Source organism: Empidonax traillii, unplaced genomic scaffold, assembly GCF_003031625.1.
Source record: "Empidonax traillii isolate 1590-97213 ecotype Southwest subspecies unplaced genomic scaffold, ASM303162v1 scaffold21:size2437335, whole genome shotgun sequence".
NCBI lineage: Eukaryota > Metazoa > Chordata > Aves > Passeriformes > Tyrannidae > Empidonax > Empidonax traillii.
This window is the reverse complement of record NW_020955214.1, coordinates 1,954,671-1,975,695: the sequence shown is the minus strand read 5'-3', so window position 1 is coordinate 1,975,695 and position 21,025 is coordinate 1,954,671. Positions and strand designations below refer to the sequence as shown.

General features: G+C 38.6%; 1 protein-coding gene across 1 annotated transcript in view; it reads right to left on the bottom strand.

The window, feature by feature from the left end:
• DDX10 (DEAD-box helicase 10) overlaps positions 1-20,629 on the bottom strand; it is a 165,823-nt gene extending 145,194 nt beyond the window's left edge. The window contains exons 1-9 of the mRNA XM_027900658.1: positions 20,424-20,629; positions 12,710-12,770; positions 12,342-12,472; positions 10,517-10,675; positions 9,946-10,066; positions 8,613-8,802; positions 6,430-6,556; positions 5,106-5,268; positions 4,235-4,319 (exon numbers count right to left, since the gene is read on the bottom strand). Coding sequence (XP_027756459.1) covers positions 4,235-4,319; positions 5,106-5,268; positions 6,430-6,556; positions 8,613-8,802; positions 9,946-10,066; positions 10,517-10,675; positions 12,342-12,472; positions 12,710-12,770; positions 20,424-20,606 — 1,220 coding nt within the window. The 5' untranslated portion in view covers positions 20,607-20,629. The remainder of the gene's footprint in view (positions 1-4,234; positions 4,320-5,105; positions 5,269-6,429; positions 6,557-8,612; positions 8,803-9,945; positions 10,067-10,516; positions 10,676-12,341; positions 12,473-12,709; positions 12,771-20,423) is intronic.
• Between the last annotated feature and the right edge of the window lie 396 nt (positions 20,630-21,025).

Here is a 21,025-nt window from a genome sequence, read left to right as displayed (position 1 = left end):
AGAAACAACAGTTAAAGTGCTTCAGTGGGCCTTAAAATTTAAAAAAAAAAAAAAATAATACAGCCAATCAAAGAGCTGTCATCTTGGCTGTGCTGTTTATTCAGGACCCAAGACACGTATCCCTGGGATATTTTTCCCAATTAGAAAAAAAAAAAAATCAAGCTTCCACCATCGAAAAAGGCACCATTAAGTCACTTGCACTTTTAAGTGCTTTATTGACACATTACTCTAAAGGCTTATTAGTCTCACTTTCACACATATAATGTGCAATTACTTAAGGAGAGCCCCAATGAGCATTAATGAGCTTCAAAGCATTATACTTCATGACAGAATAAGATCATTCTATGACCTGCTCCTTTAACCTTTCCGTAATTTGACATGTGCGTGTGTTCACCAGTACTCCCAAGGCATCAAAAAACCCATAAATCTTAGAAGCCTTTATTCATACTTCTCTGGCTCTAATCATCATACCAGCCAGTACAGAGATGGCAGGTAACAGAGAAGATGGAAGATGGACTTTTATTATTCCATTTGCTTTCAGAGCATAATTTACTACAAGGAAAAAAAAACATAGCAGAGCCAAACAGAACTTCCATGCCTGTATGCACACTATGTTTAATGACAACAACAAAATTACAATTACTTTCCTACATCAGTTTAAGCACCTAGGAAACCTAACCAACTACCATGGATTACATTCCATCAGAAGTCTGAGCCAGTCAGACCTAAATATTACATATAGCTCTGGACATACCACAGATAAAAATTACAGAGCAAAGAGATTTATTCCATTTAACATTCCACTGCTGGTATATTTAAAGAAGATTCCTGACAGAAAAATCATTCAAGTAGCACTTTTTAATAGTCTCCTCTGAAGAAAAAAAAAAATAAAAATTAAGTGGAGGAACAAAATGCCAGGAAAGAAATTAATTACTGATACATGCCAGGATTTAGGTACATCCAAAGTAGAAGATATTTACACATGAATAAAAAGACAAAATAGACTTTTTGGTGTCTTGTCTCATCTGTGCAATCATGTCTGAAAGAAATATATCCCTATATGTTTTCCTCATGTCATAGAACTTGGAATTTTGATTGAAAAAACAGGGAAAAAAGTGAGCATCAGTGTGCTTCAAAAATTATTATCTTCTGCTGTCCCCTAGTGGCACTGTAACTTGTTTCGCAAAATCGACCAATACCTTCAACTATTGCCTTCATAGGTTACAGAATAGAAAGCATTATTAAAAAATTTAAAAATGAAAGAAATTAGTTTTGCAGGCTATTGCTAGAAGCAGCTTTTGTTTAGAATTTTTGAAACTAAAACCAACAGGAAAACACTTTGACCTAGTATTCTAAATCACAGACCTTTGAAAGAGACTGTGTGGTAAAAATATAGTCAGAAATATTTATGGCACTGCCAATGATATGGTCAGTACTTTAGAATTTTACTGAACCAGTAAAGACTTTAAATAAATACTTTAAAAGCAGTTGGAAGAAACAGCTTCCAAGTACTCCAATTCTAGCATACCTTTCAACTTTACAGAAAAAAAAAAAAAAAAACAAAAAAAAAAAACACCACTCAATATATGTCAACTGTACTAAAAAGTAAAAGCATTACTGGACAACACCCAGATTTTACTGATCTTACTTTACCATAAATCAAAAATGCAGGAGTTGTATTTTATCCTACTGAATAACAAACTGCAAGTGAAATGCTACTTAGGGAACACAGTGGTCTGATACACTTAAAAATAAACCACTATCTTTCATCTTAGATCAAGCTTTGCAAAACTGTAAAACAGATCTGGAAACATATCCATGATTGTTAGTCAAAGGTTTTTCAGCCCCATCCCCAACACAGTTTCTCTCCTGACTTTCATATTTACCTTTGTATCACAAAATAATTTTATTTTAAAAGTAAACAGTATTGGCATCTCAGTTTTAATTACAGTTTAACACAGCCTCTAAATTAGCTGAGATATTTAATTTAGCTTTCATTCTATGCAATTATACACTCTCATAACCCATGAAAATTTGTAATTATCTCTGACCTCATTGATAAGGACTACTAAACTGCAGTTAAGTTCATTTTTATCAAGTTTCTACAAGAAACACAAGCTTCTCTTACTAACTGCAGCTATTGAAAACAACTGAAGCTTCCTACTAACACTCAAATTTCACTAAGAAGTACATTCTCAATTATCCACATCTAAAACTGCATTAGCATATTTACTTAGTACACAGTATTCATTTAAAATTATTAGGCATCTGCCTTGCTTTATTTTCAAAGATTTATTTCATGCCATTAAGTTTCCTGAACAAATTTCTTTCCTCTTTCCAGGACTGCTTTACCTTAAAGATGGAGAAAGCCTGTATGTTTCTTCAAAATGAATACCCAGTATAAGTAGAACCTGCCTTGATGTTTGTATCAGATTAAGAAACAGAAAATACCCATAAAGCTCTTCCTACAAAAGGAATTTGTTTCACTATCAGTCACCATCCTGCCAGCTCAAACAACTTGCACTGATGTACTCCCAATTTCTCTAAGGTCTGGCTACTGAAAAATTCACGTAAAAGGAAGTGTAAACTACAGCCTGGTGAGGCATCCAGCACAGCCCACGGCCCATGAGACAGAATCTCTGCCCCAATTTTCTGTCTAAGTCTGTTCCTTGAGGAATCAAAGAGGACTGTATTTAAGAGGCCACTGAAGACAGGCTCTTAAGGTTGCCAGGCTAACATCCTCCTCAGAGCGACACTTGAATAAAAGGATGATGAAAAGGGGGAGATAGTTGTCTCTGTAGCTCTTCAGAGCTGTTTCCCTGAGCTAAACTACTTACAATAGCTCTTCTCAGCTCCTAATGAGAATTGGGAAAAGGCCTGAGGATTACAACTCAAGAGGTGCTTTAACTCAGTGACACAGCTCAGGAAGAACTCAACAAGTCTCCTAGAAGCTGACAATGAAACAGTGCCAAATATATTGTTTTCTTTCATATGATGACAATATGCCATAAAGAAAAAATTACAAGCCTTCTGTGGAAGCCACGTAGGATTAAAAAAAAAAAAAAAAAGAAAAAAATACCACAGAATTTTAACTAAGGTTGTATGCTTTTCTCTCAATTGGAGTGCATAAGATTACATCTAAATTTTAGTTTAGCAAAATAGCTACGTGTTTCATCTAATTATATGTAACATTCAGTGATTTTGTTCATTGATAGCTTTTTTTTCAAAAGCATATGAAAACTTACCATTCCCTTCTACCATGGCAGGTAGACCAGAAAATGGAAAGCACACGACAGAATGGGGCAGAAATGTTACCAAGTACAATGAAACACAGAACTTCCACATTTTGGAAAAGAGCTGGTATAGTCACCAAAATGTATAGCCTTCTGATCCATGAACAAAAATCTCAAATTCCTATAATGTTGAAGTCATACTCTAAGCAACTGCTCTGTCATTAGGTTTGACAACCGCCAATATTGCAAACCCTACTACAAACAAATTAAATTATAAACAAGATATAATGCCAGGTCTTGCATTTCATCCTTCAGGTAATTGCCTAAAGTTTTTGACCTACTGAATTATATGCAGTGACAGCTCCTGTGTCTCTTAAAAATCTAATTCAGAGATCAAGGACCTGGTTTTCAACAGCATAGCTGGGTAAGTCCCTTCCATCATAAAGACTTAGTCACAAATATTTTAACTAAAGCTATGCCTAAGAATGTAATTCAACAAAAGACTTTGAAAATTAAAAATTTAACCTGTAATTAACATTATTTCATTCCTTCCTCCCCAAATTAAAATAAGGAAGAAATATTTCCATTCTTTTGAAGAGTCTTCAATGACACTAAGGAATTAGATCCAAAGTCTAAAACTTTATTTACCTATAAATGTCAGTGGCAAAACAAGCTTTTCCACTCACAAATATGCTCAACTCAGCCTCTGAGGTAATCCTGCCAAGTACAAAAGGTTTTCTGTTTCCTCACTATTAATCTTCCCTGATCAGATGAAACAACCAGGGATATTTTTTGTCTGCTATAGCAAGTCTCTGAAGCTAAGAAATTATTAAGTGAAATCAGCATTCTTAACTAATCAAAAGGGGTTTTTAGTGATAACAACCTTTTTCTTTGTTTCCAATTTATATCTTGATTTTTTCAAGTGAATCTTTAGCCAATTATCTCTCCCTACAGCAAACTAGTTTTAAACATTACAATACTAATAAAAAGTGAAAACAAACCTGGCTGTTCTTCCCACTCTGTGGATGTATGTGTTTGCATCTTCTGGACAATCAAACTGAATGACCCAGTTCACTGCTGGAAAATCTGTGTAAAGAAAAAAAATATGTCAACATTTAAGCTCAGTGTACTGAAAAACCTCCTATTCAAGAGCAACATATTATTTTGAAGCATTAATTCCTTTAAGAACCATAATTTGGACCCATCTACAGTCAATGGATGCAACCTCTGAAATAAAAATCAACTGCATGTATTAGCATACATAAACAATCATTCTCTTCAACAAAAAAAGTTAAAATTAATTATGTCTTCATTTCCTAAATTATGACAGTGCAATGAATGGAACATAATTTCACACTTGACAAGAACAGACATGTTTTGTGTCACACAGATGATAAAACACCACTATGTTTAACAACTAAATAAAAATATCTGACCCACTTTTCACTCATGTGATTAATATCCTACAAAACTGGGATTTGAAGTCAGCTGTGGTGAGACAGCACTTCAGCTGTTACATATAGTCCCTCTCAAAGATGTGGGGAGGGGAGAGAGAGACAACCCAGACTGACAAAGAAGTCAACACTGACTGTGAATGATATTATTAATAAACATTTTCTAACTGCTGTAGTTCACCCAGCAGCAGCATGCTTTGCATGGGACTAAATTTGTGTTACTTCCTGACCAAGTCTGTAGCTATGCTGTATTTCATATTTATACCCATGCTCTAAAACCAACCAATCAGAAACAAATTACATCCTCACTGGTGACATTTCAGCAGTATAGAAGTCTTCAGAGTATAAAGTCTGATAAAGCCTCAGCAGGGTTAGGTCATCACTTTGTCAATAGCTACTGCCTTCTGTGGGTACATACCTAGACCACGGGCTGCAATATCTGTAGCGAAAAGTACCGCTGCCTTTTTCCGAACAAAGCAAGTGTAGACTTCCATTCTCTTCATCTGCTGCTGCTTGCCATGGAGTGCCAGTACAGGAAGACCAGGCTGAAGCTTACAGAAAACTCTGAACAGATATTGGACCTACCCAACAAATTAGGAGAGGGGGGAAAATACCACGCAATGTTAACATTGTTAAGATCATATATAGTATATAGCAACTGACTTAGTATATCAAAATAAATAAACTTTTCTCTGCATCATAGACAAGAGATGCTATTTTGAGACTTTGTCAACACACCCAGGCATTAAAGAAGATAAAAGAGGAAGAAACTAGCTGTGGAAGAAGATGGGCATGCTTTTTGATAACATTACCAAAAAGAAAACAGAGCAGCTAACAGCAAGAACGACTTGGGACGTGACTAGTTAGGCTGTACGCAAGGGGTGTTCTGTTCTATACTTGAACTCAAAGCAGTCTACAGTCTCAGTTTACTATTTCAAGCTTCAACAGCTTCTCCTACAAAATCAACCTGTTTACTCTTACATACAGTACCTATCATGTAACATCATTTTAAAGTGTAGTATTTTTTTAAGAAAATAGTTACAGAAACTCTGTATATTGCAGGAACAGCTGCAGCTCAGAGAATTTCCATACAACTATGCCTACCACTCCACTCTACTCATCAGTCAACTGCAGAACAACAAAAATATTGTAACCTCTTACACAAGTGGAAGAACTGCAATGAATATTTACTATACCATAGTATGTTGTAAAATACTTGATATATGCAGTCGTTGTAAATACCTGTGCCACACAACCACATACAAGTAGCTTCAACAGAACGGTCCCAGGACATTTAAACAAGGATTTAAAGGATTACTTCCTACGTAAGAAAAACCTATTGCTGTACTATTTCACAATCAAAATTTTTCAAATAGACAGACTTGAAAGCTTGCAAAGAAACCAGGTACAACTCCTGAAATACTGTGTAAGCTAACTACAAAATCTGTCATGAGACAAAACTAACTGACCAACTGACAATAATTTTAGCATTCATTTTTACAAGCAGAGCACAAAAGTGGCTGAGTCTCCAGAAACTTTTTCCATTGAGCCTGGGTTGCCGAACATCCAGAAGGCAGGCCCTGCATGACATGTCTACGGGAGTAGGTGTCGTTTTGTTCCTCCAATTTCCCGTTGCAAACTAGTCCAAAATCTCACCTCTCTGGTGCCTTGAAATCTATATTAATATCTTAATTTTATTAGTTTTAAAATGCTATTGGGGGAGGGGGAGGAAAAAGCCATACCTCTTTACAGCTTGCAAAAAATACAATGCTCTTCTTTTTCAAATGAGTTCTCAGGAAAGAGTATAACATGTTTACTTTTTGCTGAAGTTCACAGACAACATAATTCTGATCCAAAGTTGCTGGGGTACTAAAAAAAAAAAAAGAAAAACAAAACCAAAGCAAAACCACATCAAAAAAGTATATTTAGATACATCTACAGGGATGCTTGACCTTTCTTTTAAGCCAAGAGTGTCTTATAGATACTCAGAAAAGAAAAGGAGTCAGGCTGCAAAGTTCCCCCACTCTGCGGAACAAGTCTTAGCAGCTCCACTTGAAAGTTACTCTTGAAAGATGAATCAATTTCCTTACTAAAAGCCAGTGAGGAGGCACAGATGACTTTTGACATTACTTCTAAATTCATTTACTACTAGCAAGACAAACTCTTTCCATGTCTAAGAAGTGACATTCAAATTGCCTTGACTTAAATGCAATTTTGTCTATTAGTCCTATTAAAGCATCATTTCTGCTTAAAGCAATGTCAAAGCAGACTCTAATCATGCACAAAAAAAGAGCATTGATGTACTTCTACTGATTACAGTGACATGCAAGGTAACTTTCTAAAGCCCTGAATTGTCATCCTAACTCACATTTCAGCTCTTATTAAAACAACAAAAAATTCCTTGGCAAATTTGCCCTTGAAACACATCTAAATGCTTATTTCCTACAGTCCCTCTGCTTCACTCCAAACAGACTAAAGGTATTCAAAATTACTTTTCTAAAGATGGTCACTTGGGAGGATGAAATTACAAGAGACTCCTCCAGTTTTTATTCTTCTATTCAAGTTCAATTATGCCATAGTACTTTTCAGTTATAAAGTCTTTCACAGGAAATGGTTTTCATACGGCAGTAACCTATTACTACTAAGGCAATAAATTCTAAAACGAATTAATACTTTCCTTCTTTCTGTTTCAGTTTGTTATCTAATTGCATCCTCCCAAATATTTAAAAAAATTAAATGTACTTTAAAACAGACTTCACAAAACATGTGAGATCTGTGAAATAGATGTATAGTCAGCCCTCAAAATGAAGACTACAAAATTAGGTTTATATATCCCCTTCTGCTAAGAAAATATTAACCACAGATACTTCTCTGGCAATCATGATTACTTCAGATGCCTTTGACAGTACCACTGATTAAAAGAAGGTATTTACAGTACAATACAGGTACAATCAAATCAAATAGTTAAACTCCCTCAAGATTCAATGTGGTTCTGCTGTGCATTTTCCTGATGATTTCTTGTTTGCTCTTGGGAAAGCCATTTTTATCACTATGCTTCACCTTTCTCCTGCATCTTATATATGGAAATATATGCATATTTCATAGAGGAGCAGAAAAATAATCAACCATGTTCATAAGCAATTTGACACTCAGATGATCGAGCCTACAGAACTGCAAAATAAATAACATGCTTCGTTTCAATTTCAAAAGAAAACAACGTGCCAAAAAGCAACGTGTATATTTTTTCATTTAGTGATACACTAAGTTTTTTGAGCGTGGCAGACCACATACTTCGTTCCTAGCAAGGGCCTCCCATCCTGTTCCAAACTGTAAGGCACGACAAATTTATTTCGTGCGCACAGGGAAGAGTCTTAAACCTACAGAGAATGTGCAGCACGTCAGGAAGCCACAAGACTTACTCCACATGCTTTCTTCTGGGCATCTAATACTGAACACACAAACAGGACTGCCATTCTGCATTTTCCTCCTAGCACAGCATTTCCTTGGAAAGTCAGATTTATAAATGGCACACAAACAAACTGTGTTTGTGCAACAGATGTGGTGGTTCTGCAAAGCAAGTATGCACATGCAGGAGGCAAGGAAGCCAAACAACAAAAAAAGGAGCATTTCAGAACCGAGTGCTGCTAGGACAATGCTCCATTCAGGCTATAATCCATTCTGGGGCTTCCTCACAAGGAAAAAAATGTCCTGTTTGAGAAGCTGCCTGAGGAGAAACAAGACAAGCTCATGTTCAGCCTCCCTGTAATGATTCAGTAAGAACTAGTCCCCTCTTATCTGGAAACTTCTTGCTTTCACTGCAGAAAGAAGGAGGATGCACAACACAACTTTTCATTCAGGAAACTGACAGTCAGAGAAGCAGTTAAGTGTTTAACCCCCCAGAAAAAAAAGAAATAGCCCAACATACCTGAATTTGGCCTTCTCATGAACCCAAACATATTCTGGATCTTTCAGACTCAGACGTGCAAGATCCTTCACTGATCTTGTTTGGGTTGCAGAAAAAAGTAAGGTCTGGCGTTTCTTAGGTAGATTTTCTATGATTGCATTCATTGTATCAGCAAACCCCATGTCTAGAATTCTATCAGCTTCATCAAGAACTTGATTGAGGGATAAAGTTGAGAAAATCTGATTTTAGATTTCATTTTAAAAAAAAAATCACATTAAATCAATATAGTACAAAATTCTATCTGTACTTAAACTGTAGAGATTAACTTAAATACTGTATATGACAGGATTCTCTTTAGATATTCATGTATTTCATAAAATGTTTTTAAAACAACCTGCAATAGAAATCATAGCATTTCCCACAATCTATGCACTAGAGCCCTCATTTTCGCACACTGAAGCAAGAATTCTGTTCAGCATTTCAAGTAAACAGTTCAGCAATTTGTAAACAGACTCCCTGTCCTATTATTGAAATAAAAGCACAGAACATAAAACAGTGCTGTACTATTCATGACAGAGCAAAACAAACTCTCCTTTACCTAAGTTAAACATATCATTGAAATACAGGATATAAACCAAGTAGCCCAGAGATAAAGCCTTAAGAAAAGAGGCTACATTTCATGTAATTTTTGTCTAACTGCCATGAATTGTACAAGGTGTAGCAAGCATAATTTCACATTTTATCAGCTTCATTAGTTTCTTAATTGCTTCTATGTTCCTGAAGCTATGCCAATGATTATGCAGTTCTTAGTGGCAGGCAAACTTTTTCATTACACTGAGAATTTTTGTTCAGGTTGGAAGGATGAAAATAAACAGTGTTAACAATGCTAACAAAATAATAAAAGGAGCAGAAATCTGTTTTAAAATACAAAGAAAAATGTTTTCTAGAACTGGTCCAAAATATGCACACTGCAATGAATATTCATTATAGATAGTTAATGATCATGTCAGGAAAAACACAAGAGCTATAGCCAGAAAGGAAAATCTGGCTATATAAAGGATATAAAGATTCAAAGGACTATATGAGACACTACATTTGTGTTTGAGTTCCTTAATAACTCACCTACTCATTCTTACCAACCTAAGGAAAGCATGCTCAGCAACAGTTTCAGAGAAAGTACAAACAAGAAAGTGGCTTTGCTGTTTTCTAATTTAATTTGGACATGTGTGAGCTTAAATGCCATTTCATCTACATACCATGACAAGAATAAACTTTTTACCCAAGAAAGTGCTCCATACAATTATGAACTGTAACAAAATATTCCCAAATACTTCCAAGTACTTAAAAAACTTACTCAACATTTGCAGATCAGACGCATAGAAATAGGAAGTTTCATCCATGTGTTGTAGAAGCCGTCCTGGAGTGCAAATTAGCATATTTATGTGGTGTATTCTCTCAGACTCCTCTTTAAGATCCTGAAAAGGAGTTAAACCAGCTTAGCTCTAGTTGTTCATACTAGAAGCCCAGTACCAGACACGGTCAAATCAGCTTAACCTACTGATAATTTTTAGAAAGAACAGTTAAGGAGGAGACTCTCCTCTTTCCACATATACATCACTTCTTCAGCATGCTCACACTTGTGGTCTGAGCAAAACGCTATTTCAGAATAATCTAAATTAAGAAGATAGTCCTGGAAGGCTTGGTAGGAAGGTCCATTTCTCATGGAACCTGGGAAGACTGTAAATATGCAAAAGCTTCAAAAGACACAGAGTACAGGAAACACAGGAAAATGAGTAGGTCGCTGATATGTTCCCATTAACTGCTCTCTTCCCTGAGTTTTTGATCCCAGGGTTTCCTTCCTAAACTAGCACTTAATTTACTACTCAACTGTGCTTCCATACAGCGAATGCCAAGAGAGGACACACCTTTCCCCCGATGATAAGACCAGCTGAGAACTCATGATTCTTTCCCACTTTACGCAGAACCTTGAAGGTTTGATACGCCAGTTCCCGGGTCGGCGATATTATCAGAACTCCCAGTCCATCAGCGGAAGTCCACTGTTGGCGATACAGGAGTTCCAAAGCCTGAAAACAATTAGCACATTAACACTATTAAAAAATCTCAGGAGGAAAATGTGTAACAACAAGTTTGTAACAAAAAGTGTCATTAAAAAAAAGACAAAGCCACATTAACTAAAGTAATGACATGAAGAAACATCAGTGTGCACTTCATGCAGATTGATTATACATAAATTTTAACTAATGGTAATGATACCTGCGGTAGCAAAGTTCTCCAGTACTAACCTCTGACAGACAGTAATGGGTGGTAAATCATAAATACTTTACTGCACAATTAATCCTACCCTACTAATTTGTGGAAATTAGGCCTTAATCATTTACAGGATAATTGAAATTAGTGTGGAAAAACATGAGAAATTTCCCTGCTTACAAGGTTTTGTGGGAACCAGAAACAGAATGAGCAATTGCTAGAACATTAGTTACTGAAGCTTTAATTCTGGCTATAGGTTTGAAGCAGTACTATCCACATTACACACAGAGTATTCCAATTAAAGTTGCAGCTGAGACCAAGATTATTCCTCCTCTTAGGAATTCACACTGCAGAAACACTTAGTCAGCTAATCGTAACACAAAGACTTTGTAAGTATGAATATCTGAAGACTTCTGAAATACTGAAAGCCATTACACATCCTTGTACAGTTAATTTTTTTCCATTTTTCATCTCTTCAGCTCCTCTCTTAGCACTTCTCTGAAACTGTTTTAAAATAAGGTTTGTACAACAAAGCACTTCTACTCTTAGATTAAGCAACTGAGCAATCTCACTTTTGTTTCTCAAATTCACAAGACTGTCTTTTGAACCCTCCTACATTTTTTATTCTTCACTAGTAAAAAGTACTTTTTTAAAAAACAGTATAAAGCATAAATCTTCTCAACTACAGCAGGTATTCAAAGGACTTTCTACTGCTCCCATAGCTAGTGATAAAATAGGCTCCAAATAAACTTATGCTAAGTAAAATGCAAGTAATGTTTAAAACAAAGTAACTCCATAACCAAAACATTTTTTTCCCTTTACCTAAAAATAACATGATGGGATTTGTATCCACTTATATGTGCACTCTTAGCACACATCTCAATTCTATTTTTAACATGAAAAAATTAAATTCAGTTCATGATGTTTTGAGTAAAACTATCAAACATGTATATCCATGAAAAGGGTTTTCATCCAGTTTTTCCACTTGCACCCAGAAGCGATTTCAGAGGAGTTCACAAAAGACAAGGAAATGGAAGTCCACAATCACTACGGTTAAGTTTGCTATATAAGGTCCAAATTCTTACATTTTAAAGGAGTGAAAACCACTCATCTAAAAAAAAAAAGTCTAAGGAACTGAAGAAAATTCATCATTCTACTTCATACAATTAGTTTTCAAATTTTAAAATAACAACTCGAGTTGCACCAGGAAACATTCAAGAGAAAAACAAAGCACTTCCTAAATCACACCCATGTAAGGATTAAAATGAAACTTCTAAGTCTCAGTATATTCCTAGTACTAAAAATATGCTTCTTTCAGAATCTTCAAAGAGTTTTATTAAATTAGTATCTTGGTTTCCTTAGAACACTTAGATCAGCTGAATTGTAACTTTTCTCTCAGGATCTATTAACCTAAGCTGTCTGACATCAATACTTCATGGATAACTTGGTTTGAGTACAAATGAAAGGATGTAAATTACTTACTGGAACAATAAAAGCCAAGGTTTTGCCTGATCCAGTCTTTGCTGCTCCAAGTACATCTTTACCTTGTAAAGCCAAACCTATGGTTTGCCTCTGAATCTCTGTTACCACACGATACTGAGCTTCCTGCAGTCCTAATATTTGCAGTGTGGGAAGAGAAGAGAGAGTGTGGGAGGGGAAGAGGAATAAAAAAAGAAAGAAAAAAATTTATTTTTGTCTGGCCCAAGACTGTATTCCTCTGTTTAGAAAATGCTGTACATGGCAACACTTACCTAAAACTTAATTTAAAGGAAAAAAAAAAGTTCAGATGCAGATAAATAAAACATTCTCTTTTACTTACATTATTTTCCAAAGAAAATTTCCATACTCACCTTTTAGGGTTTTTTTTGACAACGGAAAATCTGAAAATCTTTGGATTTCACTTGCATTTATCTGAAACAAAATAATTTTGATCAGTGCTTACAATCTAATCATAACAGAGAAATTAAATAGCATTCTTTAAGTTGGTGTTTACATAATATGTAGTAGTTCAGTATGACCTGATCCAAGTTAGCTAGTAAAGCAATCTATACTACTTTGACCTAAGCCAAATCACTGTTCAGTAAGTAATAAGATATACTTAAATAACATGGGTTAATAGCACAATTTTAAAGCTCAGATCATCAGGAAATCATAAAACAACTTAGTCTGAAGAGAATCTCAGGAGGTCTCTCATCTCAACCTTATTAGAACTCAGCTGTCCTTTTCACATCTATATTTTCAGATCTCTAGAAGCAATGAGGATGAAGTGTATTCCAGTTGCTGCATGAGACTGGACATCAATAAAGCAGGTAAGTGTTCTGCAGGGTAAAGGCCTGGTAGACAAACGCTTCAGGAAATAGCTCCAGATAAGAAAGATACCTCTCTACCACTCCAGTTCTCCATTTTGACTCTACAGTGCTAGTGTCAGGATTTTTTTGCATATATTTACTATTAGGTTATGTGATTAAAGATTAACGGCTGTGAACTCGAAGACTTGTAAGAACTAGTGCAACAGTGATGGGAAGGTGCCTCACTGACATCATCACTGCACGGAGTTACAGCACTCTGACTCAGGTGTTCCCTGGGACCATCGGAAGAGAGGGGTCAACTCAGGGTTCCTGGGTGAACCCCACCAAGGCACTAGTGGGGCTTCCCCCTCGTCAGAAGGCCCTGCAGAATGGCAGGGATCAGTGCCTGCAGGTGCACGAGGCTCAGAGGGAGTAGGGGGGGGAAGCATTTGAGGACATTGGAAAACCTCTTAGGGGGTGTTTTAAGGGGACTGTAGGAATGTGTAAGACTTGTTATGAGATGTGTAGGGTAAGGATCAAAGACGGAAAAGGTGGACTGGTGAGGAACCCATATGAGGAAACAGAGGGAAAAGGCGATAAAAAGGGGCTGGTCTGGGTGACAGCTGGCTGGTCAGTACACACTTCCCTGACTGAGCCCTGTACCTCATCACCACAGCCTGCCCTACAGTCTTACTAAACATTTTTACATAATATAATTTATTTTATTAACAGTAATAACAATAAAAATAATTACTCCTACATTCCCTCCATTGACTTTCTTTGTGGATACACTGTCTGTTGTAAGCCTGTGTGAGAGATCACCAGCAACCCTCAAGTGGGATGAGTGGGCAGCAGCACTTGAGCCAAGTGGAAGGGAGCTGCAAACCTCAGAGGCTGGAGGATGCACATGGCAGCACCTGGGGAAACTGGGGCCTGAGACCAGCTGAGTAGGTAATGCCAGCTGTGAGTACAAATTTCACCAGTGGATGTTAATCCTCATCAGACAGAGAGGAACAGCACATGCCACCGGTGTTGTTCACTGTGCGCAAGCACTTTGTGTGTGTGCCAATAAAGGCACTTCTCTGTCTGTGTTCAGCTGTGGCTGGACATGTGAGCACACAGTTGAACCTACTGGGAATACCCACTCACCCTCGCTGCTGGGCAGATTTGGGCACCTAGAACTGCAGCAGTATTGCATCTACCTGACTGAGACAGGGGAAGCACAAGCTTCCATGTCCTGAAGCCCACCAGATTCACCAACCTCTAGCACTTGATGTACGTAATTTTTTAGAGCTGTCCCACAAAGTCCCCCCAAAAAAAAAACACCAAAAAAAAAAAAAACCAAAAAAAAAACAAAAAAACCCACACCCACACTAAAAAAAGTACTTCATTGTGCTAATTTACTTCTTTGTATGCATCCATACTTGAGAGATATTTATTACACACACACAATCCCCCACAGCACGTGTTTCAGTCCATGAGTTGGCTCAATGATTTAGAAAGATGTTGAGAAGTCAAGTAAAGATCTTGAGAAAAATATAATATTTGCAACTGCTCTGGCAGGTAGGTGGTAATTAAAAGATGTGAACAGCTTTGATTGGCAAAGCTCACAATTAATAGTAGCAGGGCTGGAAAAAACACAGAACTTAAGGGGAAAAAAAGTAGACTACTGAGTCTATAAAGCCTGAGCTGAAGAAGAGGAAGGTAGACTACATAGCTTTGAATGCATACTGACTAGAACCCATAAACTGAGATTTCCAAACGTCAAACTCAAAGCTTACACAATTCCTGCATTTCTAACAGGTATCATTTCATTCTAACAGACTGCTGAACAGAAATCTCCCAACACAGGAACCAAGCAAAATGGTCATCAGATCTTCTTCACATCTTGTGATAATGATTTCAAAGAAAGCCCCAGATGAAGAGCAACCAAGCTGTCAGATCAGCTTTGTATCTACTTGAAGCACCAACCCTCCTACAGGATTCTGTCTATTACAGAAAACTGAGGGGTTATAGCTGTTTAAAGCACCTAAACCATGACACCACTCTTTTCAGACTAGTTCTCTCTAGTAAAATCAAGACAAGTAATTTAATACGTGAATTTAATCCCTATAATAAAAGATAAAAATAGATAAAAGGTAATAACACCCTTACTAAAACTTGGTTTCAACATATTTCAAGACATAGTTCCTGCAAGATAGCTTTCAAGCTTTCACTGTACCCTAGCAGAACAATTAAACTTTTGTCAAATGTTATTTGGGAGAAGGGAAAAGCTCCCTCAGAAATCACCATTTTAAGAGTCTTTTTTTGACTTGCACAAATCAGAAACTTTGAAAAATATTTCCAAATTCAGTTGATAATTTTGAAGATACTATATATCACATTCAATATTTAGCTAATTCCCAGTCTTACTATTTTGCATGCTAAATAATCACAACTCAGTGATGTATACAGTTTCAGTTTAATTTCAACCGACAAACTGTGAAGAGGAAAACAGTATGCCTAGAGGAGAGAAAAGGATCTTTCCAACATCAAAAAAGAATTCACTCAATCGATTATATGCAACTGAAGAGATAGATTTTAGTAGGTTTGCAAAATATCAAACGGGCTGTTACACCAATGTGAAATTGTTCTAAATAATTAAGGACGCTTAAAGCATTTTACTACTCAACTTCTTTTTAACTCTAGACAACCCAGTAAGAGCAGATATATTAATAAAAAAAAAGACAAATATTGTTCTGCTCCTCCATCGTAAACTTCTCCAAATCAATTTTAAAATCATTACATGCATAAGCCTAGCTCTTTTAAAGATATCCAAGGAAAAGAAGTGAGAACAGTATTAAAAGAGCAAGGAATGTTAAGAGAGGCCATGTCACAAAGCTTCCTGTATTATTTCTCTGCCCTACAAACTGTCAGGAGCAGAAGAAGGATATGCAGTAGTACCCTTAAACTCCAAAAATATTGGTTTATTTTTAAATCAAGTCCAAATGGCAGGCATAAGAAGATCTGGTGTTAGAGGCAGATTTTCTGATAGATCTATTTTATATCTACATGCACCAGTGGAAAACATCACCAACTTCTACTTAGCTTGTTTCCCTGTTAGAAGTTACTACCTCTGCTAATCTGCTGGGAATCTACACTTTTGAGAGCAGCCAGCTCATTTCAAATACTTCAAATGCTGTTCTGATCTAACTCAACTGATTGCCATAAAGCACACTAGAAAGAATTTTTCACAAACAGCTTGCCAGAACATCAGTCAGGCTCTTAATACTTTTCATGAGCACAACTTGATGCAGAGGACTATGTCCATCAATGGCCTGACAGTTAGGCAATGAAGTCGCTGGATCAATAGACAACAGACCATCTATGAACACATAACATGGAAAATGGTTCCATGATTTGGACCCATTGAAACTAAATTTCACATTTTGCATCTACACTGCCGCACATTTGCCATCACGACAACAAATAAAAAAAAAAAAATCCGGTAACAAAGTATATTGGTTACCTCTTAATTATTAATTTTGTCTTATTTACCCACTGCAGTCATTCTCACACAGGAAATTACAGACAAGAAGGCAAGGTGGATCTTCATTCATCCATCAGCCATGCTACCCCAATTCCATGCCACATGCACGACAAAAGCACACAGACTTAATACACCCACAGCCTGCGTGACAGAGATCCCAGCCAGTGCACTTCACAGAGAAGAGCTTAGCAAAGAGCTTTCTAGCTCCTTTTTCCCTAAGAAGGGATCTACCTCATGCAGAACTCACGGGAGATCCCTTTAGATCCAAGCACAACGTGCTTCCTCACAATCACCACTTCCACTTGAACCAAATCCAGGGTAATGCAGAAGAAACACTGGAGACCAAGTCGAAAACCTTGTCAGGGACCAGAAAAGAAGATCCAAAGGACAGAAGATAAAAAGCTTGGCAGATATCCACCTGAATGTTCACAGGCAGGACACTCCTGGAGCTAGAGGATAGCAGAATCCCAGAAGGGCTGACACCAGAAGTCCCCAGCACTATCCCAATACTAACATGTTTACCTTGTCTTAATTCTGATGGACACATGCCTGACCACTACCAGTCTCTTTTCTTCAACCTCTAAAAATACAAACAAACACAACTTCCCACTACCCAATCCTTACCTATGCTGCCCCGAGGTCCACAGAGACACAGAATTACCACCCATGCCCAGAAATAGATGCACGTGCAGTCACATTAGTGACACAGAAGCATCTCTACACTTTCACACAGCCATATATACAGCAAATAAATGCAGGTATCCAGTGAAGCAACTGACTGAAGTGACCATAAAGCCAGTATAAACACAAATCTATGTAGAATGAGTGGAAATTGAATGCAAGTGTCAAAGGTATAGGATGTGCTTCAGGGAAAAGTGACTGCATTTAAGTATGACACAAAATAGTTAATGCTAGGAGTACAGGAACAGACTGTTGCAGAAAATCTGAGTGGGGACTAACCAAACTAAGTAGTCTGAGAATCGCAATCTACCCACCCTAATCCAGATGTACAACCCTAATATTTATGAGGATAAGAAAGGAATACTGACCTCACTATGGAAAAGAGGAGCTTTATCATCCCCTCATTGCTTGTGTGTTCCTTCTGAATTGCTCTCCTGTTAACTTACATCTGTGAGCAACACAGTCATACCCCACTACCAGCCAGGGACACTTTCCTGCGAAGTAGAGTGGTACAACAGATTGCAAAGCAACTATTCCCCCTAAGAACTAAGGTAACAGACAGGGATGTGTGTAGGGATTTAATACACACACACACCACAAATATGGCAAAACTGTACATGGAGAGCAAATGTGCTGGGTATGGGGAGAACAAAGTGGCAGAGGCAGCATTGAGTGGAGGATCTTCCCAGCCAGCTTCTGGGACCCAGCTTCCCAGAGATATTTTTGAAAATATTTCTGCCACTTCATCTCTGAGATTGAATGCTCAAAATAAATCTTTTACTTCATGCATTCTGCTGCCTCCTTCTAAGCAATTAGGTTTTTTCACTGTCATCATCAGCAGGACACATGACAGGGTCAGGCATTGGAACAGACCTCCTGGAGAAGAAATGGAATTGCCAGCCCTGGAAATGCCCAAAAAACACATGAACGTGGCACTTGGAGACATAGTTTAGTGGCGGTGGTAGGTTAACGGTTGGACTCAATGATCTTAAGAGGCTTTTTCTAACCTAAACAATTGTATGATTCTATTAATAGGGGTCATGTTTAGCCATCCAGTCTCATAGATTAAAAAAAAAAAAAAAAAGAAAAAAAAAGCTAAAAAGCCAGCATTTCCTGCAGTTGATGATTCTGGTGATCCTCCTCCTATGTCTCAATATGTCCACATCATATACATATAACTTCAGTGCACAGAAGCAACATACCGCTTCAGCTTCTACTCACATGTATCTACTACATTAGAGGAAAAGCCATCCCCTACACTCACTTTATCTATGAGAATACTGCTCAGAGTATGAAGTGTAGTGAGGGGATTCCAAAACAAGAGATAAAGAAAGAATGGTTAGATATTGCCATAGTACCCTAAGGGAACACAGCAGACTACTTTGCATACGGTATTATCTAGTAAATGCACATTATTATTAAAGGTAGAAATTATTAAGGCCTGACAACACACAAAATTAATTTCATTACACAACTCCCTGCCTGTATTCAAATACACAGAACTACAGAGCAATCTATTGTATATATACTGCAATTGGGTATATAAACAATAAGCTCACCACCAGGGAGCTGTGTAGAGAGTTTACAAACTCTGTACACAGCCTTTGCCAAGCTGCTTTAACTCAGTTTCTCCCTCTTGCTCATATGTTGACTCTCCAGAGACCATGCAGAGGCAACCACCTTAAGTCTAGGTTATAGAAACAGTCCAACAGTAGTGTAGTAATGTAAGAAGTTTCTCATTCCATAAAGACACACACCTACCAATGGTCATTCCACTCGGAAAAAAAAAAAAAAAACAAGCTTCAAACAATTCCAGCTGTAACCGTGAAAGCTGACTCTTTCTACAGTGAGTAGAAAGATATTGCCAAAATAAGTTAATTCAAAATTTAAGCTCAAAAGAATGTACTAATCATTTATGTACTTAAAATCTTTATTTTTTATCAAAAAAGCCAATGAATTACAACACTTTTTTTTCCCCCTAAAAAATAATCTGTAATTCAAAACAGTAACATGACCATCTTTGGAAGCATACCATTTGCTTTCAAACAGTTAAAGCAAGTGAAGCTTAAGAATACTAACTTGCCGAATCTTAACCAAAGGAGCTAACATGACATCTTCACAGTAACCTACACGTTTCTTCTACGCCTCTCATCAATACTTTCTGCTCAATTAAATTACAACTACCAAAAAGTGATTGCCACCAGCTATGCCGAGCACCCTGTAACCAAGCAGGACTGCCCTGCTCCTCCCCAGCAGCAGCCACCAACTCAGCAAAAGTTTGGCAGCAGGTAGAGCAGCACCACAGGCATAGCACATCTAACCCGTTATCCACAATTACAGTACTTTCCACATATCAGTACCATTCAAAAGCCGACTGTCTCTCACACCAATTCAAAGGGAATCTGGAGGACAAAATCAACACCACTGACTTCAGCTCTCATATTCAAAAACCTATTTCCTGACTTGAGGTTAAACAACATGCTCCTCTAGTGTGATGTTTGTCTGCTGGGCATCTTGAAGACAAACGTGTCCCATCTCCAACACGGAGACAGACAGACACGCTGCCTGGTTAAAAGGGCCAAATGCCACTGCACACAAACCGTTCCCACCACCTGCTTCAGTCTCCTCGTTCCTTCTCGCTGCACTCCTAAACACTCACTCTCCCACGAGGGTCCCACTCCGCCTGGCTCCACAGCCAGTCACCTCCACCAGAAACACTGCCCCCTCCTCCTCTGCCTGGGGAAAAAAAGGGAAAAGAATGGAGCATCATCCGTGCCTCGTGAAGGTAAAAAGCCTCCCTGCCCGTCACGCAGCAATAGCACCCTACACACCTGTGACTTACCGGCCCCGCCGACAACCAGAGGACCAGCCTGCCCACCACTGGCGCTTCCCCACGCCCGCCCAGGACCCGCACACAGACACCATCCCTCCTTCTCCCAGCCCTACCCCGAGAAGCGCCACAAAAGAAAGGGAGCCGCTTTTCCGCAGGACTGCCGTGCCCGCCCGCCCGCCCCCACCCCGCACAGGGAGCCTCTCGCTCCCCGCACCGCACCGCACCGGCCGTACCTCGGGGTAGCGCTGCACCAGGCGGGCGATGTTCTCCCGCTCCACCTGCCACTCGGGCCGGTTCCTCTCCTTGCGCTGCAGCCGCAGCCTCTTCGTGCGCCGGGTGTATTTCTTCTTCCAGCGCTCGAAGCTGCGCACCGCGTCCATCGCGGCCGCCCCGCCGCTGCCGCCGGCCCGCCCCATGCTGCCCCCGCCGCTGCCGCCACGCGGGGATGGCGCGCGCACAGCGCGTCACTCGCCACGCGCCGCCGGGGGGCGGGGCCGGCAAGGCCCGGAAGGGTCGGGTGTTCGCTGTCCGTGTGTGAGAGTGGGAAGGGCGCGCAGGAAAAACAAAAAAAATTACAATTCGTGTAATATAACCCCAAAAGTGAGCAGCTGATTGCTCTCGCTCTTTTTTTTTTTTTTATAAGAAGTCGTGGAATCGTAGAATGGTTTGGCTTGGAAGGGACCTTAAAAGATCGTCTAGTCCAACTCCCCTGGCAGGGGCAGGGACACCTTCCACTGGACCAGGGTGTTCCAAGCCCCATCCAACCTGGCCTTGAACGCTTCCAGGGTGGGGCATTTACGGCTTCTCTGGGCAACCTGTTTCAGTGCCTCACCAT